This window comes from Panthera uncia, chromosome B1 (assembly GCF_023721935.1).
Source record: "Panthera uncia isolate 11264 chromosome B1, Puncia_PCG_1.0, whole genome shotgun sequence".
Taxonomy (NCBI): Eukaryota; Metazoa; Chordata; class Mammalia; order Carnivora; family Felidae; genus Panthera; species Panthera uncia.
In genome coordinates, this window is record NC_064811.1 from 30,521,010 (window position 1) to 30,548,329 (window position 27,320).

At 44.3% G+C, this 27,320-nt stretch overlaps 1 protein-coding gene and 1 long non-coding RNA gene across 3 annotated transcripts in view; both read left to right on the top strand.

Annotated features, from left to right (window-relative positions):
* The first annotated feature begins 2,608 nt into the window (after window positions 1-2,608).
* LOC125922335 (NACHT and WD repeat domain-containing protein 2) lies at window positions 2,609-17,374 on the top strand. The gene is made up of 3 exons (XM_049630009.1): window positions 2,609-2,753; window positions 8,175-8,764; window positions 13,442-17,374. Exons 1-3 carry the CDS (start codon window positions 2,609-2,611, stop codon window positions 17,372-17,374), a joined length of 4,668 nt encoding a protein of 1,555 aa, XP_049485966.1.
* Window positions 17,375-24,238: 6,864 nt separating this feature from the next.
* The window catches only part of LOC125922701 (uncharacterized), an 85,176-nt gene continuing 82,094 nt past the window's right edge, over window positions 24,239-27,320 (top strand). Inside the window, exon 1 of one of the 2 annotated variants that reach the window (XR_007457749.1) lies at window positions 24,239-24,481. This is a non-coding gene — a long non-coding RNA (uncharacterized LOC125922701). The remainder of the gene's footprint in view (window positions 24,482-27,320) is intronic. The other variant, XR_007457748.1, reaches the window with a different exon arrangement.

The window sequence follows — 27,320 nt, forward strand, 5'->3', positions numbered from 1 at the left end:
TGATCATTTCAATAAACACAGAAAAAGCATTTGACAAAGTGCAACATCCATTCATGATAACAAAGTAGGCTTAGAGGGAAAATACCTCAACATAATAAAGTCTATATATGAAAAACCCACAGCTAATATCCTCAGTGAGGGACAAACTGAGATCCTTTCCCCTAAGATCAGGAACAAGACAAGGATATCCACTCCCACTACTTTTATTCAACATAGTACTGGAAGTCCTATCCATACGAATCAGAGAACAAAAAGAAATAAAAGGCATCCAAATCAGTAAGGAAGAAGTAAGACTTTCACTATTTGCAGATGACATGATACTATATTTGGAAAACTTGAAAGACTCCACCAAAACCCTGCTAGAACTGATACACAAATTCAGTAAAGTTACAGGATACAAAATCAGTGTAGGAAAATCGGTTGCATTTCTATATACCAATTATGAGACAGCAGAAAGAGAAATTAAGAAAACAATCCCATTTACAACTGCATCAAAAATAGTAAGATACCTAAAAATAAACCTAACCAAAGAGGTGAAAGACCTGTACTCTGAAAACTATAAATAACCAATGAAAGAAACTGAATATGACACAAAGAAAAGACATTCCATACTCATGGATTAGAAGAACAAATATTGTTAAAATGTCTACACTACCCAAAGCAATCTACACATTTAATGCAATCCCTATCAAAATGCCAACAGCATTTTTCACAAAACTAGAACAAACAATTCTAAAATTTGTATGGAACCACAAAAGACCCCCAATAACCAAATCAACCTTGAAAAAGAAAAGCAAAGCTAGAGGCATCACAATTCTGGACTTCAGGTTATATTACAAAGCTGTAGTGATCAAAACAGTATGGTACTGGCACAAAAACACACCCATGGATCAATTGAACAGAACAGAAACCCCAGATATAAACCTACAACTATATGGTTAATTTTCAACAAAGCAGGAAAGAATATCCAGTGGGAAAAGGACAGTCTCTTCAACAAATTATGTTGGGAAAACTGGACAGCAACATGCAAAAGAAAGAAACTGGACCACTTTTTTTTTGCACCATACACAAAAATAAATTCAAAATGGATTAAAGACCTAACTTGAGAACTGAAACCATAAAAATCCTAGAACATAGCACAGAGAGTAATTTCTCTGACACTGGCTATACCAAATTTTCTAGATAGGTCCCCTGAGGTGAGGTAAACAAAAGGAAAAACAAACTATTGGGACTCTATCAAAACAAAAAGCTTCTACACAGGGAAGGAAACAATCAACAAAACTAATAGGTGACCTACTGAATGGGAGAAGATATTTGCAAATGACTTATCCAATAAAGGGCTGGTATCCAAAGTATATAAAGAACTTATAAAACTCAACCCCCAGAAAACAAGTAATCTAGTTAAGTAATGGGCAGAAGACCTGCACAGACATTTTTCTGAAGAAGACATCCAGATGGCCAATAGACATGAAAAGATGCTCAACATCATGGATCATCAGGGAAATGCAAATCAAAACCAATATGAGATATTCACACCTGTTGGTGTTAATGGTTAAAATCACCAACACAAGAAACAGCAGGTGTTGTCGGTTAAAAGAGAAGGGAAACTTCTTATGCTGTTGGTGGAAATGCAAACTGGTACAGCCACTGTGGAATACAGTATGGAGGTTCCTCATAAAGTTAAAAATAGAACCACTCTACTATCCAGCAATCGCATTACTGGGTATTTACCCAAAGAATACAAAAACATGAATTTAGAGGGATACATGCATCCCTATGTTTACTGAAGCATTATTTATAATAGCCAAACTATGGAAGTAGCCCAAGTGTCTATTGATTGATGAATGGATAAAGAAGTTGGACAGTGGAATACTACTCAGCCATAAAAATGGAATATACACAATGGAATATTACTCAGCCACAAAAAATGAAATCTTGCCTCTAGCAACAACATGGCTAGAGGTAGAGAGTATAATGCTAAGTGAAGTCAGAGAAATACAAAATACCATAATATTTTACTCATGTGGAATTTAGGAAGAAAAATGAGCAAAGGGAAAAAGAGAGGGTGGGAAGGAGGGGGAAAGACAGGGAGGGAGGGAGGGTGGGAGAGAGAGGAAGAGTGAAAGAGAGAGAGAGAGAGAAACCAAGAAACAGACTCTTAACTATAGAGAACTGATGATTACCAGAAGGGAGGTGGGTGGGGGGATGGGTTAAATAGATGATGAGGATTAAGGAGTGCACTTGTGATGAGCACCAGGTGATGTATGGAAGTGTTGAATCACTCTACCATACGTGTAAAACTAATATAACACTGTGTTAACTCAATGTAATTAAAATAAATATGTAAAAAAGAAAAAAGGAAATACCTGTTGTAATAAGAAAGCACAACAAACAAATTCTGTGTAATTCGGGTAAATTCACACATAACATGGACATCATTTCTAACTTTCAGGGTTATAGGGGGATTCAATGAGATATGGCCCGTTAGGCACCTATCATAATATCGGTACATAGTGGGCCTTCAAATAATAGTGCTTTTCTTGCACTTAAATAGTGACTTATCTTTTGATGATTTTAAGACTAATATCTCCCTTTTACAATTCCATAGATGCAGCCTTCTGCCAAAGCCAACAATGAGAAGACCTGGCAAGAGATATCAGACGAGATCAAGAAGATATTCAAGGCTGCTGTAAAACTGTTACATGAAAAGGGGAAAATGAAATATAGCCAAGCTAAGAGGTACCTGTTCTCAGGTAACTGTCACACATCTTTGGTAAACTAAAAAAGAAATCAGTAAGAGATATGTTCATGGCTTCCCTTTTATGGGTCTACGAATTTCATTTCATTTACTGCCTGATGAAATCTAACTTTTCTAAATGTTTCCTTTTTCTGGAGAGGCAAGTGTTCTTTTCTTTTAAGCCACAGATGGGCCTTTACTTAATTTGATGACTTCTCCAGAAAATGTGATTTTAAAAGAAGTCAGAGGAGGCTGCAGAGAATAGAGCAAACTCTGCCAGTGTTCTCAGTTCATTCATTCATTCTGTTCATTGATTCATGCACTCACTCAGCAAACATTGAGAGCCTGCTATGTGCCAGGCACTGAGGATACAACAATGAATAAGAAGGCAGATCCGTCTCTCCTGGAACTTATTTTTTTTAGTGTGGGAAAATAAATGACAGGCAAGTTATCAAATAAATGAACAGGATCATTTTGGAAAGGATACATAGGATGAATAAACAAGACACAGTAACGGGGTCTGGTTAAGGAAGTCGCCTTTTAGTTTTGTTGAACGATGTGGGGGTTCAGATGTCGACAGAGTGGGCAGTAAGGAAAGGACTTTGAGCTGAATGATGGGATTCAGAGCCAGCTGTACTCTAAGAGAATTCCGGGCAGAGGGATTACCAGATTCAAGATCCCTGCGAGAGGAATGTGCTTAGTAAGTTCCGGGAGCAGGAAGAAGGTAAAGGTAGCCGGGCCTGGGGAGGCAGAGGTGAAGCATAGTAAGAACCTTATGCTTTCTTCTGGGTAAGCGGGTAAGCCATTAGAGGTTGAGAAATAAAGAAGGCGGTGGCAGGATCTCATTTAACTTTAAAATAAAATAAAAATCTAAAATGAAAACCTTAAAGTAAAAATGAGCAGATGGGGCGCCTGGGTGGCGCAGTCGGTTAAGCGTCCGACTTCAGCCAGGTCACGATCTCGCGGTCCGTGAGTTCGAGCCCCGCGTCAGGCTCTGGGCTGATGGCTCGGAGCCTGGAGCCTGTTTCCGATTCTGTGTCTCCCTCTCTCTCTGCCCCTCCCCCGTTCATGCTCTGTCTCTCTCTGTCCCAAAAATAAATAAAAAAAAAAAAAAAAAAAAAAAAAAAAACGTTGGAAAGTAAAAATGAGCAGAGACCCACTTGTCAGCCTTTCTCAGCCACAGAAAGGAGGCTTTATTTTTTAAAAAAAATTTTTTTTAACATTTATTTATTATTAAGGGACAGAGACAGAGCATGAACAGGGGAGGGGCAGAGAAAGAGGGAGGCACAGAATCCGAAGCAGGCCCCAGGCTCCGAGCTGTCAGCACAGAGCCCGACACGGGGCTTGAACATGCGAACCGTGTGATCATGACCTGAGCCGAAGTTGGACGCTTAACCGACTGAGCCACCCAGGCGCCCCAGGAGACTTTATTTTTAAAGGATGCGCAGGAAGCCACAGATCTGAAGGAATATGTCAGCTGTAGTTTCCAGGGGACAAACACAACTGGGTAAAAATAATCAGATATAGAACATTTATTTTTAAAACTGATAATGAAGAATTATTGAGGAAAAAGCAACGGCAGATGCGTTTGCAGGTTGGTTTTGTGAATGACGTGACAAAGAATCTATGAAAACCTAAAAGGCACTTGAAACCATTCTCTCTGTATACGTGTATTTCAAGCTTAGGGAAATTATAAGTATTTTTGAGAAATGCATTCTCAGGAAGCTATCAAAAATTAGGTCTGATTTTAGGTCTCTCTGAAAATATTTAAATTGGCCAGAATAAGTACTATCTTTAGAATGCACAGATTGACAAATATCCTTGTTCCTCTGGGATCTTTTTGATCCAATTTTGAGGCTCCAGTTCTTCATGTTTATCAAGAACAAAACCTGGTCCTAAAAATGTGCTGTAATGGAAGAAAATGCCCAGAGCAAAAGCCTTCCTATTCGTGATGTAAGAGATGCCAATTTGGGGAAGGCTTCGTCTTATTTAGGATCATACAGTTCAAGTATTTCACCAGCAAAAACTGTCCCCTAATTTTCTCTAAAGAACTCTGTCCATGTGGCCAACCATAGGAAGATGAATAACTTCATATTCATACTATGTAGTACAAACACTCCTTGTGGACTGTTCTCTGCTTGGAGTACATCTCTTAAAGATATGCATGCTTCTAACAATTTTATTTATTTTACATTTCAAGCTCATTTTAAGACCATGTCTACACAAATAAGAATGGCCGGGGAAGTGTCGGTGTTTTGAAGGGGATATAGTAGATTAATATTTTCAGAAATGTTGGAATATGAATACTTGGTAGCATCTGGGAAGGTGAACTCTTTATATCTGAATGTAATTTTTCACACTCCCACTTTCTCCTTCATAAAATAACAGCAGAGGAAGAGAGATAAACTAGACCCCAACACAGTGTCCAACTATGAACACTAAAACTGAGTGGTCTCAGGGACAGTAGTTTTGGGGATTTATATCTCGTGAATGACAGTTGCCAGGGCTGGAACTCTCCTAACGTTATCTTCATCAGGTGCTGTGGCCAGTTAAACTTTAGGATATTTAGAAAAATGCAAAGACAGAAAACAAATATGGTGTTCCGGGAAGAATTTTCTGGGGAAATTTATAATATTTATAGGCAAATAAATATCAATAATTATTAATAAAAGTCCCCCCAAATCAAAAGAGTACACTTGGTTTCTAGAAATATATCTATGGAGTTTTCTTTGTCTCACGTGACTCACTTATTCAGGTATATTTAGTAAGTCTATACCATCAACCAGGCATTCTTATGTACAGCCTCTTTTTTCCCCCCTGAGCCAAGCTTAGGTGGGTTCTACCACCTTGGTTTGTCTCTATCTCTTCTTACAATCCCTTTATAATCAACACTCCTGATTGAAACATTCTTTCCATAGGAATGATAACAATGTCAGGTTACAGTTGATTTGTTTTCTGGGCCTCAGAGGTAACAGTGCATATCTCTGGTTATCATCTGTTAGGTATACGTGCTATAGGTTGACATCTCCTTCCTCCTCATGACGCACAGAAGGTAGCACCTGGTTGATCCAGGGTGCCCCCCGGCATGTTACACAGATGGCCAGAAAAGAGGAGCCAAAGGCTCCTTCTGTAGATTTCTTACAGCCTTCCTCATCTACATTACAGTAAGTTCTTACTCCCATAAAAAGAAGAGTAGATGTAGATTGTATAAGGTCCTTTAACAGGCCTCATTAACCAACTTGCTTGATCAAAACCCTTTGTATTATGTACTGAGGACCATAGCACAGCTCACTCCACACTGCTGGCTATAAACATATCTTTTTTACTCGAGTCATCGCTTCTGATTGATTGCTATCATTACTGAAAAAATTATCATGAGAGTTCCACAAAAAGGCACCACTTAAAAATACAGTTCCCGACTTCCTTCATAGTTACTGTATAGAATACATGTATGTTCTGGGTTTTGTTTGATGTTGGAGTTGTGGCCAGCAAGCACATTGAAATGTTTTCAGTTTCTTTTTTTTTTTTTTTTTTTTAGGTTTATCTATTTATTTTGAAAGAGAGAGAAAGCATGAGTGGGAGAGGGACAGAGGGAGAATCCCAAGCAGTCTCCACACTGTCAGTGCAGAGCCTGATGCAGGGCTCAAACTCATGAACTGTGAGAGATCATGACCTGAGCCAAAGTCAGATGCTTAATCGACTGAGCCACCAAGGCGTCCCAGAATATTTTCAGCTTCTGGCCACCCGCACCCTGCATATTCATGGCCCACCCCAAACCCCAATTCTTCCATCAGATCATAGCCTAGTAGTCACCTCCTTAAGGAAGGCTTCCCTGATTCTCTAAGTAGGGTAGCCCTCCTAATGGTTTGCTCTTATTGTACCATATTATTCTCCTTCACAAGACTAAAAAAGTCATAAAACATTTCTTTGTGGGATTCAATGATTCAAGTCCACCAACCTCTACTAGACTGTAAACGCCATAATGGCTTTTTCTCTCATCATTGTCTATTTTCTCTCAACACTGTATCCTGAGCAGTTAGCAGCATACCTGGCACATAGTAGACACTCAGTTAAGACCAACTGGATGAAGGAAAGCAGAGGAGGGTGGGGAGGGAGCCAGTTTTAAAAGATTACTTGCCTCAAAGTTCATTGCCATTGGTTTAATCATTTCATTTATTTTTATTTTTCCTCCCTAAAATCATGCACAAGTGATGTTTTTGTTACTAATGCTCCAGTTTCAAATGTTGCTATGGGGCCTCAGTGATTTATAATGTGTATTTACTTGTAAGCATATTGTAAGCCATAACCCGGTTTATTTTCAAATAAATAAATGTACACACTAAGTCCCTTTTCTGTACCTGCTCCAATGGATATAATGGAATTTACAGTGATATGGGTAATTCATATTGATCAATAATCAGAACATGATTATATGCTGAACATGCTCTTATACTAGTATTTACACATACCTGTCTGGGGTACAATGCACCCCAAACACAATGGTGAAGCCACATTGGAAAGGAGACACTGACAAGCAAAAAGTAAACTGGATGTGTCATTTGGCCTCTTCCTCATTCCTGCCTGGCTCCAGCAGGTCCCTAGTCTTTGCTATTAGAACCCCTGAGGTCAGAGAAGCTGAACAGGAACTTAAAAGAATCAACCATAAACTTGGTACCCTTTCTTTTTCATGCTTATGTTCAACTTCTCTGGGAAGGCAATTAAATAATTTTAAGCAAAGCCCACAGTGTCCCGGTTTCCTGGCTGGTTTGTTTTTTTTTTCCCCCAGGTTTATTTATTTACTTATTTTTTTTTAATTTTTTTTTTTTAACGTTTATTTTTGAGACAGAGAGAGACAGAGCATGAACAGGGGAGGGGCAGAGAGAGAGGGAGACACAGAATCTGAAACAGGCTCCAGGCTCTGAGCTGTCAGCACAGACCCTGACGCGGGGCTTGAACTCACGGACCGTGAGATCATGACCTGAGCCGAAGTCAGACGCTTAACCGACCGAGCCACCCAGGCACCCCATTTTATTTACTTATTTTTGAGAGAGAGAGAGAGAGAGAGAGAGAGAGCACATGCACATGTGTGTGCGTGGAAGGGGGAGGGGCAAAGAGAGGGAGAGAAAGGAGCTGAAGCAGCCTCCACACTGCCAGCGCAGAGCCCGATGCAGGGCTTGAACTCACAGACTGTGAGACCATGGCCTGAGCTGAAGTCGGACGCTTAACCCACAGAGCCATCCAGGCGCCCCTAGGTTCCCAGCTGTTTAGGAAAAGGCAGATAGGAAATTAAGGAGTCAAGAGAGTAATCTACAGACAACTCTGCTCCACACTGCAAGCTAAACAGTCTCCCCCAGCGACTAGAGAGATAAGTACTGGGGGTGCAGGCCCACCGCTCCTTTGCTCTAGACAATAAACCCCGTGCCATGTTTTCTTTCAGCGATAGAGGACGAGTTTGACTTTGCTCTAGGAAAGCAAACTCCAGCATTCCTAAAGAAGTGTGTCTGCTACATTCGGAAAATTGCGAACATTGAACGTTTTGTGAAAATCCCAGAGATGGGAAAGTACATGGATATAACTGGAGCAGAACCAAGGATTATGCGGGACGCAGAAGCCCAAGAGAAGCTGATAAAACTCAGGGATGAATTTATTCCTACTATTGTTGCGTCATCTAATCTGAGAGTGTACACGTCGGTTACTCATTGCGACATGAAACTGGGATATTCCCAAGAAATAGAAAATCATTACATAGAAGGACTCGGTAAGCAATTTTATGAGGACATGATCGATATAATTCAGGCAACCGTTCAACAGAATTTTGACACCGAAACTGACACGCTCTACGATGAAATCCTCCAGCATTCGTCATTATGTAAGACATACGCCTCCTTCTACGAGTACAAATGTGAGTCTCTCAACATAGTGCATAAATATGTTCTTCCCAGCAAAACTGGGCCCATCAACCCTCTCGTCATATACGGCGGACCATGTACCGGGAAGACCCTCCTGCTGGCTGAGGTGGCAAAGAAGGTAAAAGCCTATTCTTTCACCTGCTTGTTTGTAACAATCTTTTACTTTGCAGAGAAGATGAGTTGATCACAGTCATTTCCATTTTCTGTGAATTTTTATTCGTCTTTGTGGAATAGATACTTCAGTGTCTCTCTTATGCTGGTGTAACAGTCAGAGTGAAAGAATAAGGCACATCGGGTGCAGTTAGGCAACAGCTTTATTTTTTTCTCTCTTTGGTCAAACTCATGTTGTGGGGCTCATTCCCATTTGGATGGAAACCAGGGCAGATCTCACAGCTCCTCTCAGCTCTATCACCACAGACAAGCCCTCCAGTCACTCTGGACACTGAGTCATTCTCAGTTCAGAAATTAAATATGTCCAGTCCAAGGTGATAATTAAAACTTGAGTTTATATTTCTCTCCCGCAGCTGGGGCTCACTGTAAGCATGGCACCTGCTGTGGGAAGTGGGGATGTGATTGTCTTCTCCTTCTTTCACCACATAGTACTTCTTCCCCTCCATCCCTAACCTCAAGCACTAGACTCTTGTAGGGCTGTGACTCCTATAGGGTTGTGGCTTCGGGGATATAGGAAAGATAAGGTGGCCAGAAAGTTCTTACGTGAACAGTACTGTTCTGAATATTGGGTTCCACCCTCTCTAGCCTTGGCAGGTGCTTACAAAGCTGCCTCCTATTTCTTCTGAGGCCTTTTTCTAGTTTCCTGGATGTCCTTTCCCTCCCACATCCCTTGACCTGTACTTGCTGAGCATCTTACCTACAGTTCCCTAAACACAGGATGATGCATTTTTTTTTCCAGCTGGTCACTTCCATGGCTCCTGGACATGCAGCCACACTTCTAATACCTTTCTGCCAAGGTCCATGGCCCAGTAAGCTCCCTTGGACAGGACCTGGGGCAAACAGAACCAACCAAAACTTCTGTCAGCTCAGTCTTGCCAGTGGCCCATATCTGACCCATGGGGGACACGCAGGTACTTTTCGCCCTGTGAAACTCCAGTTGCAATACAGCAGCTCTCCATCACTCCTCCATCTCAGCAGCTAGCCAGTCTTGTCGGTCAACCTCCATATTTCTCAGGCATCTGATGACATCTGTCTCCCCAGCTCTGGGGGACACCCCATAAGTGGTCCATCACTGCCCCTTTCCCTGGGCGAGAAGTGGGGACATCTCTCAGCCCTCCCCTTTGGGACTGAGTGGTCATAGATATGCCCCCCAGCACCCTAACCTCCAGTGTTTTTCTTGGCCTCTTGAAACGCCTCTTTAGGCTGAAGGTGAGTAGTCCACTAAAGGCAGCAAAACTGGTTTTCACAAGTCCCTTACAAATCTTGCATGATGGTCTGGAACCTCACTCTGGAATGCGGTGTCTATTGTCTTGGCATGTCAGTCTAAACTGGATGAAACTAGTTCCATTTTGAGCTCCTGTGCACTTGCTCTCCAAGCCTGATGGTCTACGTTATCCTGGCATTACTTCAGCGTCCCTATACTGTCGTTCCTGTGGTTACTCTCCCGAGAACACAGCTTCCTTCACCTTCACAAAACACCCTTGTCATCTGTCACATGCTACACAATCTCAGGCAGGTCATCTTGAGGACAAGAGTGGGGACAGTTGTGTTCCAACTTATATCGAGATTAGGTTCCTGAGTAAGCACACTGGCAAAAATCAGGTGCATGAGCTTACTCTTAAAAAGTCCTCAGGAGGAGCGCCTGGGTGGCTCAGTGGTTTAAGTGTCCAACTCTTGACTTGGGCTCAGGACATGATCTCAGATGAGATCGAGCCCTGAGTCAGGCTCCCGCTCACAGCATGGCACCTGCTAAGGGTTCTCTTTCTCCCTCTCCCAGCTCATCCGCACGCGCCCTCTCAATCTCTCTCTCTCAAAATAAATGAACATTTTTTTTAAAAGCCCTTAGGGAAGTTAATTTGCCATTTCTTAATATGCCAAGCCCAGCTGCTGGTTTTTCCTCTAGCGTTAAATAACATAGTTCTTTTCTAATTGAATACCAAAAGCAGTGGCAGGCTTGCATTTAAGACCCATGCTGTGTCAAAGTAAGTTTTGTGTGCGTGTATGTTTGAATACTAATTTGTATGTGAACCTTCAAACTTTAGAGTTGTTCCAAGTAAGCAAGACAGCAACGCTACGAGGAGCACATAGGAGCTGAAATCCAAGGAGAAAACAACCATGCACACCATTTCACGTTCACTTGAGGACTCTTTTACTCTGGAAGAGGGAAGGGTGAGGTGGTTGAAGGGACAAATGTTGTTGGACTCGACTATATTAAATGTGCATGGGATGCGACTGTGCGTGCTGTAGCCCAGGAGGTAAAGAACTGTGAAGGATGTGCTGATGAGCCTGTAGAGATAAACAGTCCCCCCAGGGGCAGAGTGTGGTGACAGTTGAGTTGGTCAACTTGAGAAATGTCTTGTTTTGTTTTTAATGTTTATTTATTTTTGAGAGAGAGAGAGAGAGCAAGTAGGGGAGGGGCAGAAAGAGAGGAGACACAGAATCCAAAGCAGGCTCCAGGCTCTGAGCTGTCAGCACAGAGCACGATGCAAGACTTGAACCCACGAACCACAAGACCATGACCTGAGCCAAAGTTGGACACTAAACCAACTGCACCACCCAGGTGCCCCGAGAAATGGTTTTCTGAGCTCTCATTCTTCTGGACGTTTTGTTCAGCCACCAGTGTGTCTACTCACAGTCCAGGACCCTGGTGCCACAAGAAGCCTTACCTGTTTCTACGTCCACTGCCTCTGCTCCACTCGCCTCTCTCCTGGGGAATGTCTGTCCCGCCGATGACAACCTGTGCTCTCTTTGTGACTTCATGTCCCTTGTCAGGATGCAGACAGACATCTTGTGTTTATCTCGAGATTATCTCCTACATGCCTAACATTTCCATGGACACAAGCTCATGATCAGAGAGGCACTCTCTACAGATATCATACTCTCAACAACGCATGACTAGCAGGAGAGAGGACAATGCACATAATCATCATAAGCAATCCACGGAGGGACAAAATACTGCGTTCTCTGATTTGCCACTGAAAGACAGTTGTAGTAGGACGGCAGGATTATCTTCCATATCAACCTCAAAGGTTGGGGCTAAACAATAAACTGCTTCTTTTCCTGAATAGCTCATGCTGAAACTGACATCCATACTTTTTTCCAAACTTACTCATACCTTAACCTGAACTAGATCTTTTTTTCCCCCCTAAATTTATTTATTTATTTTGAGACAGAGAAAGAGAGCGCAAGTAGGGGAGGGGCAGAGAGAGAGGGAGAGGGAGAGAATCCCAAGCAGGCTCTGCACTATCACTGCACAGCCCACAGAGCTGGGTGTGGGGCTCAAACTCATGAGATCATGACCTGGAGCTGAAGTCGGACGCTTAACTGACTGAACCACCCAGGTGCCTTGAACTATATATCTTGAGGAACCAAGTTTCATACACTTACTTACTCATTTATAAAATATGTTTCCTAAGGAGTATCCTTGGTAAATTCCAAGGGTTACTAAAAGACATTATTTCCCTAAAAATAGACTTTGGAATCTGTTTTACACTTTGATCATATCCCTTCTTGTCTTTGCCTTTCCAGACAGAGAAATACTAAACTTAGCAGCCCCTTTATATATGTTATCTCCTTAACTCTACAATTTCAAGAGAAAAAAATAAATAACTCCAGCTTTGTCTCTTGGTAACCATTTAACTCTGAGCAAGTCATTTCTACAGTCTGGGCCTCAGTTTACTCTGCTGTAAAATGATACTATAATCCATCTATCCTACAGTGACATAATGCTAGGGCTGATAACTGACTGTTTATATATATGGTAAGCTGTCTGTTATAAAAATGCAAAATTTAACAAAATTTTAGCCAGCATTATATAGATTTGTTTTAATGTTTATTATTTGAGAAAGAGACAGAGAGAAAGCAAGGGAGGGGCAGAGAGGGAGGGAGACACAGAATCGGAAGCAGGCTCCAGGCTCTGAGCTGCCAACACAGAGCCTGACACGGGGCTCAAATCCACACACCGCGAGATCATGACCTGAGCTGAAGCCGGCCGCCCAACTGACTGAGCCACCCAGGCGCCCCTATATAGATTTTTATGACAGTGATAAATAATCATAAAGATGACCCTGTATCTCTGAATCATACAAGATTATATTCAGTATCTTAGTATTATTTTTACTGCATTCTAATTAACTAGGAATTTGATCAGCCATACGTGATCTCAATTAATGAAAATATCTGATGCAATATAATGTGCAAATCACTACTTAATCTATTCATTGAACAAATACTAAGCACCTACTGTGTGCCAACAACCATTCCAGGAAATAGGATTCAGTGATGAAAAACTGACCATACTGGATATGCAGATTTTGTTTGTGAAATACTTTGTAACTTTTAGAATACAAGCTAAGTGCTGCCTTGTGATTGAATAATACTTTTATCACTATTTTATTACCTTCAGTACAGTGATCCTGAGGGTCTCACCTATAGATTTTAGTGCATGAGCTTTGTGACAGCTCTTTGATCTTCTCAGAAGGTTTCCTGGTTCTAAGCCACTCTCTGCATGGTCAGGGTTACCAGCAGTCTGACCTCTGGAGAGAGGAAATGCTGTTGTACGTGTTTTACGTGTACATATATGTGAATATATATTACCATTCTAAACACTACCTTTACGTTTTAGGCTTATGGCTGGCTACATGAAGACACAGGACCAGAATCTGACCCAGTAGTCGTCGTGAGATTTCTAGGAACCACAGACATGAGTACTGACCTTAAGACTCTCCTTCTAAGCGTTTGTGAACAATTGGCAGTTAACTACCGGTGTCTGGTTCAAAGCTATCCTAAGAAAATCCATGACCTTTGTGACTTATTTATAAACCTTTTGAATGAGTCTTCATTGCAGAGACCTCTAGTAATAATATTCGATGCCCTAGAGCAGCTCTCAGAGGGTGATGAGGCCAGGAAGCTTTGGTGGCTCCCAGCTCACCTTCCCCGCTTTGTTCGAATAGTCCTGTCCACACTGCCCAATAGACATGGAATCTTACAGAAACTGAGGTGCCTTATCCACGAAGAAGCCAACTACATCGAGCTGATTCCCCGGGACAGGAAGATGTGCAGCCAGGTCCTCAAACACCAGCTGCTGCGGGTCAAAAGGAAGGTCACATCAGGCCAGCAGATTTATGTGAACAACGCATTCTCCAAGTGCACGCTGCCCATGTTTGTGAACCTGACCTTCAGGGAGGTGAGGCATTGGAGATCTCATAAAGACGTCGATGAATCCTCCCTCTGTGTCACCGTTCATGAAAGTATTGAGCAGCTATTCTGGTCCTTGGAAAAGAAGTGTGGTCAGAAACTGGTCTCTAGGGCTCTTGGTTACATCACCATGGCCAAAATGGGTTTGAGTGAAATGGAACTGGAGGATGTGTTGGCCCTAGACAACAGTGTCATGAATGAGCTCAATGAGAACGCTAGGCCCAGCAATCCCCTGAGAGTACCTTATCTGTACATCGCAAGGCTCAAGGAAGGTCTCAGCGGATACCTGATAGAAAGACACGTGAAGAATGTCACACTCCTGGTCTGGGCCAACAGACACCTGCACCTCATAGCCCAGAAGTTGTATCTGCAGGACGACAGTGACCTGCGTGAAATGCACACCATCCTGGCAGACTACTTCCTGGGAGTCTGGTCAGGGGGCAGGAGGAAAGCTTTCTGCCTCGAAGACCCCTACTTGAATGGCTGCCTTGACTTGGAGAGCAGAAGCCTGCTGGAGGAAGAAAAGCACTTCATGGAACAGGCCTCCTTTGACAGACAGGCTCCAGACCAGCCCTGGGTTTTCCAGTGTAATCCCCTGGAGCCGGACATCTTTTTCGTCAATCATCGGAAAATGTCTGAGCTCTTGCACCACCTGACAAGGTGTGGAAAAACCGAAGACCTGCTTTATGGAATCATCATGAACTTCAGCTGGCTTTACACCATGATCAAAATCGGCCAGTTCGACAAAGTGCTTTCAGACATCGAGCTGGCTTACACCTACTCTCAAGAGAAGGAGCTGAAGTTCCTGGCGAGCACTCTCCGTGGCATCAAAAACAAGGTCACTGCATTTCCGGGCTCCCTTTCAGCAGAGCTTCAGCAAAGACTGCTGCCTGTCGTGAGTTCCCTGCCCAAACTTAGACACCTCCTTTTAGAATGTGACAAAGACGGGCCCAAATATTGCTCCATTGTGCCGTTACATTCATCCATGGACGTGACATATAGCCCGGAGCGTCTTCCTTTGTCATCTAGTCACCTGCAGGTCACCGAGATTCTGCCCACCTGTAACCCGAGTACTGTCCTTGCAGCTTTAGAAAATGGTTCCATCAGCACGTGGGATGTGGAAACTCGTCAGCTGCTCAGGCAAATCACCACAGCCCAGTCTGTCATCCTGGGCATGAAACTCACCAGTGACGAGAAGTATCTTGTGGTGGCTACGACAAATAACACCTTGTTGGTTTATGACAATGTGAATTCTTGTCTTCTGTCTGAAGTGGAAATCAAAGGGACCAAGCACGGAAGCGGCTCCACCTACATCAATGGATTTACCCTGTCGGTCAACCACGCCCTTGCGTGGCTTGAAGCCAGCAAAGATGTCACTGTCATCGATCTGCTCTACGGATGGCCCCTTTACCAGTTCCACTGCTGGTACGAAGTGACCTGTGTCCAGTGCTCTCTGGATGGCATGTATGCTTTCTGTGGACAGTACCTGAACACCACTACCATATTTCATTTAGGGAGTGGAGAAAAGTTATGTACAGTGACATCTGAATTTTCGGGTGGGTTTGTGAAGTTTCTTCTTATCTTGGACACGGCTCAAGAAATGGTAATGGTAGATAGTGAGGGAAGCCTTTCTGTTTGGAATACTGAGGACATTTCCAGTCCCCAGCTGACTGACGACTTTGACTGCAGAAGAGAAGACAGCGAGGTGGTCAGCATTGAACTTTCAGAGGACCAAAACGCAATTCTGATCTGTAAAGCCCTCAGCATCGAGCTCTTAGATACTGGCATGTGGAAGGTGGCTGAAAAGTTCAGAGCTAAGCACAATGAACGCTTTATATCTGCCGTGCTGTCCAAGAATGGAGACTGCATCATCGCGACCATGGAAAATACCTCAGCTGTGTTTTTTTGGAGGCGGGACACGGGACAATGTATGGCAAGCTTACAGGAAATCTCAGGGACCATCGTCAAGTTGGTGAAATCTAGTCACCACAACATGCTGCTATCTTTATCAACCAGTGGTGTTCTTTCCATCTGGGATATAGATATAATCACGGCTATGTCCAACATAGATAAGACTGGGAAGCCCATCCAAAGCCTGGTGTTACCTGCTAGAGGGGAAATCATTTATTCCCTCGATGGCTCTGATTGTGTCCATAAGTGGAATTTCAGCAGTGGGTTCCTTGAAGCAGTGTTTAAGCATGAAGGAATAGTCGAACACTGCGTGTTGACATCCTCTGGAGATGTAATGGTGACCTCAGATGACAAAAGCAGCCAGTATGTCTGGCACACCAGCAGTGGCGAAAACCTCTTCCGAATTAACGGGCAGAGAATATCTCAGCTGCTAATTACACACAATGACCAGTTTGTGGTCTCTCTGTGTGAGGAAAATGCCTCCAGGGTTTGGAGACTGGCCACAGGCCACAGGGTCTGCAACATTTTGACCACTTTGCAGAATGCCTTTATCACCTCAGCGAATACCTTCGTGGTGGGAATGACCAAAAGCAAAGTGCTGGCGGTCAGTCTCTGGACCGGAAGCATCACCAAGAAATTTTGTTGTGAAGACGGCACGACCATTGTAAGTTTTAAATTGATCCCTGACTGTCCTGACATCATTGTGTTTATCACATCGGCCGAGACCGTGAATATCTGGAGTCTGACCGATGAGGTGATCTGTCGCCGTGTGCAGCTTCCCAACAACTTCTTGAAAAATCTGGAGGATTTCGAAATTTCTCCCAACGGAAAGCTAGGCATTATATCCAGGGGAGACGATAATATCAACGTACTGGATTTGCACAGCGGTAAGTTACGGGTGGTTCACGCCTCTGGGGTCATCTGGCGGCAAAGGCTGTCTCGAGATGGTCGCTACCTGGTATACATTTGTTTCCGAAACGGGGAGGAAGAGGACGAGAACGGCGTGACATCCAGTTTGATTGTAATGAGGCTGGCTGACGGCAAAATTATCGGTGCTTGTTCCCTTTACAAAACGCCAACTTTTCTTGCCCTCTCACAGAGGCACCTGAACATCATAGTGGGTTTTGACGATGGCAGTATAGGGATATACACGGTGGTCGACCGTGTGGATGCTGCACTGAAAATCAAGATCGCCACGTCAAATAGCAGGCAGATTTTCAACAACGCGACACAGGCCTCCCGGCCGAAGTGTAGCAGTTACTGTTTCAAAGTGTCTGTGGATTGCTTATGGAGAGAGTCTACTGAGGTCTTTGCCAGAGACAGTCCCATCACGGTGAGCGACTCCACTGAGCCCAGTGAGGCGACACCCTCCAAGAAACACAATCCCTGCTGTGACCGCGGGTGCTCCGCCCTGGAATCCAGGGGCCACAGCTATGCCCCCGACAACTGACAGAACGCTTTTCCTGCTCAGCAGACATGAACGATACACATACAAAAGGGGGGGAAAAAAGTATCTTCTGTATCCCAAATGATAAACTACTCATTTCTTGAAAGACAGGACAGATACTGAAGTTCCAGTGTTAACGTGCTTGACAAAGGCACAGAAATGTGGAACTGGTTTGGAGTTTGCTCTTCTTTTTTTTTTGGGGGGGGGGGGTGTCAAAATTAATCCGGGAATGAAGTCTTGACCGAGAATGTCTCAAAATGGTGTTTAATCGGCTACATCAATTGAAAGTCATGGGAATATTTTTTAAATCAGCTGTGTGGGAAGCAGCCGCAGAACCCACACCACGGGTTCAGATGACAGAGGCTAGAACTATAAACAGACTGCTCAGACTGGGGTTAGTTCTACAGAAATCACTGGGAGCTGTGAACATAACGATTGTGTGGCCGTAAGTAAACAGAGCCTTAATCTCTCCTTACATTTTACCAGCCTGACAACTGTGTAAACCCAGTCTACGGATGGGAGGTCAGAGGTGCAAAATAACGTAACAAAACGCCCCCAGTGTACTCCCAGTGTCCCAAGGGAAAGGCCGTGAAACGTGGGGCCACAAATTGTACTGAGCACGAGCGCTAAGTTAACCACTATCCTAGGGCTACCGAACACGCAGAGTCGGTCTTCGTTAAGACACAGCTGGGACAGTTGCACGCAAGGGCTTCCCTGTCATGGAACATTAACGATTTTTAAACGACTTCCTGGGCTGCAGGAGAACACACTGAATACGGACGCGCCATCTTCTCGTGTCTTTTTGGAATGACTATTTGTGCCAGGTGTAAAGAGGAATTACAGAGAGGGCATCACAGATTGGGTCAAGACATCTGTTCATTTCCATCCTTGTACTAACACAAGCCTGTGCTGCTCGGTTAGTTCTATGGAAGCATACACTAGTTCCTAAATCCCTGCAGTAAATCCTACCAGAAAGAAAGCTTTCTCGACACACCGTCTTATGAAACACTGATGACATTTGCCTTATTCTTACTCCTCCTCTTTCCTGTGTAGAACGCAGATAGATGACCAAATACTCGGGGACAACTGAATATGCCTGTCTTTGTGCTAAAATATTCCATAAATCTTAAGGGTGTCCAGAAGTTCCTGATTGTCCCTGTTTGTAATCACTTTCTTACTTCCCCACACTCTATGTATGCTTCTCCCTCTGTCAGCCTTTTTCTGCTCAAGGGCTCTTTGGGGCTCTTTTATAATCGCACCCATTCAAAGCAGAAGCTGTGAAATGGTATCAAACACTTTTTAAACACGACTTCACTTATTTAAAAGAAAATAATCACGTCTCCAAAGAGGGAAAGTGATTTTCTTCCTTCCATATCCTCCACGTGGCATGTCCTCGGACGACTGTGCGAAGGGTGTCTGTCAGTAGCGGGGGTCTGGTTTGGCTCGGAAGTGACAGCAGTGACGCGTGTCAGCAGGATAATGGCCAAGGAAACGATGCGCTGTCAGCCCAGCTCTACCAGGAACTCGCCGCGTATGCCTAGACAGATCTTTAGCCTCTCTGCTATACCGTTTTTGTAAACGGCAAAAAAAGGTAGTGATAGCTTCTGCTCTAGTCGTTATATAAGGAATGGTGAGGACCAGTGTGAGGAAAAAAGGTAGGGACGTCTTGACTGTTTTTGCTAGTGGGAGAAGCAGTGATCTGATCCACAGGGAATCCAAGCTCATTGCATTTCACTTTGGAAAGCAGTTTGACACATAAGCATACAGAGATGGGATTCAGATATAAACACCCTACTCCGTGGTGAAAGACTTTTTTTCAGTATATTCCTCCTGGTCTAGCTATCAGCCAGAAAGGGGGTAGCCCAGAGAAGGCCCAGTCCACGTAGAAATCACCTGAAGTTGATTATATGAGTCAATTGCCTTCTGAGGCAACACATTCCTATTCCTGTCATGATCAGTTGGACTGCCATGCCACACATTTCTAAGTATTAAATGCCTAGATGGATTAAATGTAGTGTGTGAATATTCTATGTAACAGCCAATAGAGTTTAACAAGTGACTTGAATGATTTTTCCTACCTTGTTTGCAACTGATAGCTCATATTGAATGTTTTTATGTAAACTTTGTATTGTTGGGAAGAATTACCCAATCAGAGATTTATATTTTCATAAATGTTACATTTAGTTAAATTTTATTACAGAGTTGTTACAATAGAAAATTATTGCGGTCTTCAAACAATGTACAGTCTTGTGTATGTATTGTTTGTATGAATAAAAAGATAAACTACTTAGATTTGTGTGGAGTTTTTCTTCCCCAACTTTGGCAAGGGTAGAGATTGTCAATAATTTTTTTAAACATTTTTTTATGTTTATTTATTTTTGAGAGAGAGAGAGCAAGAGAGAGAGCGCAGGTGGGGGAGGGGCAGAGAGAGAGGGAGACACAGAATCTGAAGCAGGCTCCAGGCTCTGAGCTGTCAGCACAGACTTGGGGCTCGACTCTGAGCCCGACTTGGGGCTCGAACTCAAGACCTGCGAGATCATGACCTGAACCAAAGTCAGACGCTTAACCGACTGAGCCATCCAGGTGCCCCCAGTAGTAATTTTTCATGGTTACTGTATACCAGATGCTATTTTTGGAGCTCGGTATGTACTAAGCCATCTCCACAATGGCCTTATGATGTAGGTAGAGTTACTATTCTAAATTCACAGATGTAAAAACCTAGAAACAGAGATCCAGGGGGAATAGCTGAATAGGATGTCAATATAACATCAGTGTTTACTTTTCCAAAGCACACAAAGTATAGCATTGAGTATCCAGTAGGCACTTACGGATTATGACCTATAACATATTTTCTGACTTGCAGATTAGAGACCAGGCTAGGCTCTGAAGGTCACTGGAAGTTTCTGAAAACTCCCAGGACTTTCAGGTATACCACAATTGTTGATGTACTCATTCAGCAAATAGTTATTCGGTCATGGCATTTTGCAAAGGTTAGTAAAGTAGCCTGTGCCTTCTAAGATTTCACAGTCTTAACAGAAAAACAAAAAGATTCTATGGGCAAGTGCAAGGACAGTGTGCTTCCTCCTGGGGCCTGGAGCAGAGGTGGGAAGAAGGATAACTAAGGAGTTGTCCCACTCATAAACTGCCTCCAGGTGAGAGGGCGGGACCAAGGGGGAGCCTTCCCAAATGTACCTTTTTCCGTTTCTTGCCTCTTGGAACTGAGAATCCCCTCTCGCACACACACAGACACACACAAAAATTTTTTTAAACAAGTTAGCAATGATGAGCTTAAGTGATGATAAGTAGGGAATAATCAGATGAAACTCTGTGTCTAGTTTCATGAAACAATCATTCTTAGAGAAACTTAAAATCAAGGCATTAGGGAAAAAATTAAGAAATTACCTATTGGGTTTCATCTTCATGTAGCTTAGACATTTCTGTTTAGAATTTAGCCGCCTCGAGGGGCACCTGGGTGGCTCAGTCAGTTAAGCATCCCACTCTTGATTTCTGCTCAGGTGGTGGTCTTGTGGTTTGTGAGATCGAGCCCCACGTCAGCCTCTGTGCAGAGCATGGAGCCCACTTGGGATTCTCTCTCTCCCTCTCTCTCTGCCTCTCCCCTGCTTGTGGTCTCTCTCTCTCAAAATAAATAAGTAAACATTAAAAAAAAATTGCCCCCTTCAAAAACTCTCCCAATTCCACTACCCATGGTGGGAATTCCTTCTTGGATTCTGATCTAAATCCTTTAGGTTGAAGATTACACCTGTTCTTTCAGTTTTGAGAAAATGTACAGGAGTTGGCTATCGTTTTCATAAAAGCATTTCATATACATGCAGTTTGCTGTTCAACAAACTGAAGCATCTTCTTTCCCAGGGTCAAGGACACAACAAATATTGTGTGTTCACTTTGTCCAAGACATTATGCTTATGCCCCAGGATGATTTGAAAATGAGTCCTGCACAACCCTTGCCCTCCAGAATCCTACAATCTAAAGGAGACACAACTAAATTAGATGTAAGACAGACTGTGATAAAGTGAATGGCAGGTGTTGAGAACACACTGCAGAGGAGCAATGAACTTGAACTGGGAACTTGAAAAAGGATGGCTGAGAGGAGGTGACAGCGGAGGCTTGAAGGATAAACAGGACTTAGCTGTCAGAATGTCAAAAAGACATTTCAGGGGAGGGAATCTGTGTGAGCAAAAAAAGGAAGACAGGAAGAGTCAACATATACTGTGGGTGACTTCAGATGCTATGTTGGCTTTTTAAACTTTACTCTGGAGGTGCCTGGCTGGCTCATTGGGTAGGGCATGCAACTCTTAATCTTGGGGTTGGGAGTTCAAGCCCCATGTTGGGCACAGAGCTTATTTAAATAAAAACATACATCCACGAAATTGAACTTTATTCTGTAGCTCATAGGGAATTGTGGAAAAGGTTCTGAGACAGGGATAGGCCTGGATGAAATGGTATTTTAGAATGACTCAGGCAGTACGATGTCAGGTGTATCAGAGATGGAAGAGACCAGAAGCTGGGGACCAGTAAAGAAACTACTGCAATAATCTGGCAGAAAGTAGAAGATCTCGATCTTAGGACAGCAGCAGTGAGGACGCTAAGAGGAGGCATGATTTCAGGGCTTAACTGACAGAGCTACGTGACAGACAACGGAGAACACACATAATTCCAGCTCCAACTGAAACTGGGTGGACAGTAGAATTACAGATGTAAAATGAATAGGTTAGGAGACAAAAATGAAGGAAATACTAAAATAAAGGTGGACCTAGAGAGTTCAAAAGTAAAGACATCCATGCAGGCAACTGGAAAAGTGCTCTCCACCCAGTGGAGACACCAGAGCTAAAGGGAAAGGATCCAACCGTGACCTCTTTCCCAAAAGTCTAAAATGCATAAATATGGTGCTGTTCTGGGTTATAACGTAAGCCAATACCATAAACTTTTTTAAATTCTGGCTTTTTTTTAGAACAATGCTGACAAATTTAGAACTATATTGACAAATCCACTCAAATCAGTTTTTCCTTCTTTTTCTTTAAAATTTTTTGAATGTTTTTTATTTTTGAGAGAGAGAGGGAGACAGAGCGTGAACAGGGGAGGGGCAGAGAGAGACAGAGACAGAATCCGAAGCAGGCTCCAGGCTCTGTGCTGAGCTCTGAGCTGTCAGTACAGAGCCTGACGCAGCCTATGAACCATGAGATCATGACCTGAGCCACAGTCGGACACTTAGCCGACCGAGCCAGCCAGGCACCCCTGGTTTTTCTATCTTTCGCGACTCATCGGTTGGGAAGGATTTCTATGCCAGTGGAATCATGAACACACCTAAAATACTAACTGAATCATGGTATTTCACTTCCACAGACATCAAGAAACCAGAGGTTTTTCGCCTGTGTTTTTCACACGGATCCCCTCAGGCCTCCTCCATGAGGCATTCTACATGATCTGCATGGAGTACAGACGACTCGTGTATAGACACATGGGAGGGCTTTGTCTCAGTGTATCAATAGGACAAATTATGTAACACTGAATTAAGACAATCAATAACACCACCACTCCTGACTGTATAGAATCCCAGCCTGATAGATGAAGGTACCTGAGTCCCTTAGTGCAGTGGTTCTCAAACTAGAACGTCCATCATTTGTTAAAAGAAGATTTGTTTAAAAAAAAAAAAAAAAAAGGTTACTTCTTCACCCTCCCTATCCCCACCTATTTCAGAATCAGTATGTCTGGGGTAGAGCCCCAAAATTTGCATTTTTACTAGATTCCTCCAGATGAAGCTGATTCTGCTAGTCTGGGAACCAATCACACTCTGAAACCGAAGATAAATACCAATGGCTTTTTGGTCAGAACAAATTAACTGAGACATGTACCAATATTCTGTGGACAGTAAAGCGTCCACTAGACGTTGGGCATGAGGGGCCTCTATTATGACAACGCGTTTTATCAGAAAATAATGCAAAAGAGCATAGAACTTCTCTCTCCATCTATCATTTTAAAGCATGTAGGTACTAGACAACTGGCAAGATTTTTAAAAATGAGCTTTCTCCCACAAATCCTGACATACGTGTAAATGGGGCAGGAATCACTGCAGTGGACACATTAACAACTAAGGACAGCATGTCCGTCTTTAAATAGTATTCCGTCCCGCTGCTTCTCCAGCATCCTATTGTATCCTGGCTCTCCCTGGACGGTTGGAAGAGGAGAGAAGAGGGTGAGCTAGGTGGCGCAGTTGCTTAACGCATTTTCCTGTCAAACCCAACTCCACTTGGGAGCACAGGTGAAAAGAATCTCCAAAACCTAAGTAGTTACTATTTTAAGGAAGAGCCCCCAGCTCTCCACCCACCTTAGGTGCACGCACTGCAACAAAGTACCGCGTGGAGCTCAGCAGGTGTGCACGCAGGGCTGCGGCCGCGGTGCCAAGAGCCCGGGAAAAGAGAGGGAAGGGGGAAAGCGTGGCCTCGCCGAACTCCCACTTTGGTGTCCAGGGTGCAGGCGAGTGTGTGCAGCTTCCCTGGGAGTTACGTCGTGGCAGCGTCCGCGCTGTGTGTCAGCCCATCATCTCTGATGGTGCAGGCAGGCGATAGTGCACACAGCGGGTCTCAGCGGATGAACCAGAAATGAGAAGGAAACAAACACACAAAAACACGGGGGTGAGGGGTACAGGTCTGTTTGCCACGGGGTGCGCTTACGTGCACGTACGGATTCACAGGGGGCTCCCTTCTCTGTCCAGCGCGACAGAAAAGTAGGCACCGAGACGTCTCCCGGCACCGGCAGGCGGTGGGCACGCGCCCGGATCGTCGCGAGCGCCCGGGTTTGCTGCTTCCGCGCGCGGGGAGGGAGGGCCAGCCCGGCTCCGGGGGTCGGGGGGTCGAGCCGCCGGGGCCCCGCGCGGTCCGGGGCGCGCAGGTAAAGCGTTACGCGTGCCGGGGTGGCTCGCCCGCCGGCCGCGCCACGTGACGCGCCGGCCCAATGACGGCGCCGGGGCGGCCGCTGCGAGCGCGGCGGGCTCCGGGCGGCGCTGAGCCTCTGGCGTTTCCCGGCGCCGCCGCCCGAGGCCGGCGAAGCCATGGGCGCCCCGACCTCGACCCCGCCGCCGCCGCCAGGCCCCAGGTAGGGACGGTCCCCCGCCCCGCGTGTCGGGCCCCGCCGCGGGCTTGCCTCCTGCCGACCTCGGCTTGGGGGCATTATTTCCCCGACTTCTCTCGCAGGTCGTTTTTATTTCTTTACTTCCTTCTGCCAGGGTGGAAAGAAAAAAAAAAAATGGGGTGAGGCAATTCTCAGTTTGATTACTTCGGAAAAGTCACAGAATTCAACAAAGGCACGGGGAGGGAGGCGAAATCCAGCCCCGGGGGTCGGGGAGGAGGAGGGAGAAGGGGAGGGGGCGGGAGCCGGCGGGACTTGAAAAAGTCCCCAAACTAAAGACCAGGACAGTTTGGAAAGCTTGGCATCTCGTTGGTGTATGAAACACTTTTGTTTTTAAATCCCTAACTAATGAACTTTCTACGGCGCCTGAGAACTTGAGTTGGAAAAACTGCAAGCGATTTTCCCCTTATTTCTAAGTGTCCCCTTCCCCCATTTTTAAGCATCGGAGCGTTTTCGAATAAAACGGAAATGGAGTGTTGGCCGCCGCTGTTTCTTTGAAACGTCCTTGGGTCCCAGGATTTGCTCCGGTTGGGGTGCTGGCGCCCTGGGCGGCGGTGAGAAGGGGTGGAGCGGGGAGGGTGCAGCTCTAGGAAGCCGCACGCTGTAAGAGCGTGCCAGGTGCAAACTGTTAAATGGTCACAAACTGTTTGCTGAATATTTAATAATTAGGCAGGCATCTCCCAGGGCGATGGCTTGGGTCTCACTTGACCTTGGCAGCCCTGATGAGGTGAGATTTTCACAAACCACCACTGAATAAGTTTTTTCAGTGATAGAAGACAAATTTCAAAATCAGTGGGACTTTTTTTTTTTTTTACAGTCCCTCCAGGACTGTAATTAACCTTAAAAACAAAACAAAAACTCTCCTTAGTACATTTTATTTTCTCCTCAGTAACTTAGTACATTTTATTTTCCACTGTGGTATAGACTTTTGCCCAGTAGATTTGGAAGAAGTCAGTGTTCCATGAGGTGGTTCAGATCATTAAAGAAGGTGTTTTAATTATCTGCCTGTCACTGTGAGAGAATTACGTTGCTTCTCACCCTGGCTTAGGAAAGTCCTGAGTGGTTGTACCCAAGCTGTTATGGTAATTGCTGTAGAAAAGATGAGAAACCTTTGAGAGTTGAACTAGAAATGGAAAGTAGAAATGGAAATGGAAAGCGATCGCTGCTTTTAAACACAATAAATTCTATTTATTCTCTCTCTCTCTCTCTCTCTCACACACACACACACACACACACACACAAAATTCCACTTATTCCCACATCTAATCCTCCAGTTAATACTATTTTTAGGAGACATGTTAAAGGTTCTGAGGCTAAACAGCAGTGTCTCTAGAATACCCCAGCAGTCATAAGGCAGGTCATTGAAACAGTGTTTTGAAGCTCTAAAGGGTCAGTATAATTCCGGGGTTATTTGTATTTTCCTAACGTGTAAAGAATCAGTTACAAGAAGCTGCCTTGATCACAGAACAGGAATGGAGCAGACATGAATACGGGAAGGCGGGGTTGGGTTTATGTCTCTTCTCTGCTCACTCTGTGTCCATCCTGGTACTGTTCTTTCTGTTCAGCAAGTATGTGATGAGTGCATGTCTCGTGGCATCTGGCCCCACGGCTGGTCCTTAACGGTTCTGAAGATTTCGATATCCAATGACATCTAAAGATAAATATGACCAATCTTAGCTGTGTTCTAAGAGCTTTTGCATATCTGGATTTAGAACAGGGGCGCCTGGGTGGCTCAGTGGGTTAAGCGTCCGACTCTTGATTTCAGCTTAGGTCATGCTCTCACGGTTGTGAGATTGAGCTCTGCATCCAGCTCTGTGCTGAGTGTGGAGCCTGCTTGGGATTCTCTCTCTCTTCCTCTCTCTCTCCTCCCCCGTCCTTTCAAAATAAATAAACACTTAAAAATAACAAAAACAAAAACTTGCATGTCAACTAAATATATTCCATAGCCTGAAGCTGGAATGATCCCCCTGACTTCCCACCTACCATCTCTCTGAGCCTGGAAACACAACCTAGCTGAGTTCTGGCCAGAATTGAGTCCGGCCCAAGGGCGGAGCAGGTACTGCTGTCCTTGCTCCTGGAACTGCCCTGCCTTTGGTGCAAAAGCCCACTCGCTGTGCTTCTTGGAATGGACTCCCGTTTGCAAAGACAGTGATTGAATACCAATTCAGTATTCAATCCCAGTACCTGGGTTTCTTCACCAGGACTTGCAAATTCCCCTAGTTTAACAATGTTTCCAAAAATCCTGAATCTTGGGCTCTTTTGGGATCTTCATTAAATAGTACCTAGCTGCTGCCTGCCCCGCCCCCCTTTTTTGTCATTATCTGGTTTGCAGGTAGACTTTCTATCTAGACAACTCAGAAGACGCGGTAGCCTCTCCTAGGGGAGGGTAGATCTCAGCCTTCACCTGTCTGCAGGTCAGATGGGTCACCGAGGTGTAGCCTTTCTTAGCGTGTTTACCACCTGAGTGGTGTTTTAAGAGAATAACGTTACAGTGAAATCTGTTATCTGCTCACCTTTTTCACCTGAGAATATTCTGATCCCACAGAAATTGGAATCTTCAGAAGGACTATATATCATCAAGATGACCCTATCCTCAAACACAACATAGCCATCAGATGAATGTGTGTCCTGAAGTAGATACTTAATAGAACTGAAGGGACACCTGGTGGCTTATTCAGTTGAGTGTCTGACTCTTGATTTGAGTTCTAGTCAGGTCATGATCCCAGAATCCTGGGATCTAGCCCCCCATTAGGCTCCCCACTTGGTGTGGAGCCAGCTTGGAGTTGGTTCCTTCTCTCTCCCTCTC

What these genes read in the sequence shown, in the direction of transcription:
- LOC125922335 (XM_049630009.1), top strand. Translation starts at nt 2,609, where the DNA reads ATGCAGCCTTCTGCCAAAGCCAACAATGAGAAGACCTGGCAAGAGATA. An exon ending in TAAGAGGTACCTGTTCTCAG is followed by an intron (nt 2,754 to 8,174) that starts GTAACTGTCACA and finishes GTTTTCTTTCAG; the next exon opens with CGATAGAGGACGAGTTTGAC. An exon ending in TGGCTGAGGTGGCAAAGAAG is followed by an intron (nt 8,765 to 13,441) that starts GTAAAAGCCTAT and finishes TTTACGTTTTAG; the next exon opens with GCTTATGGCTGGCTACATGA.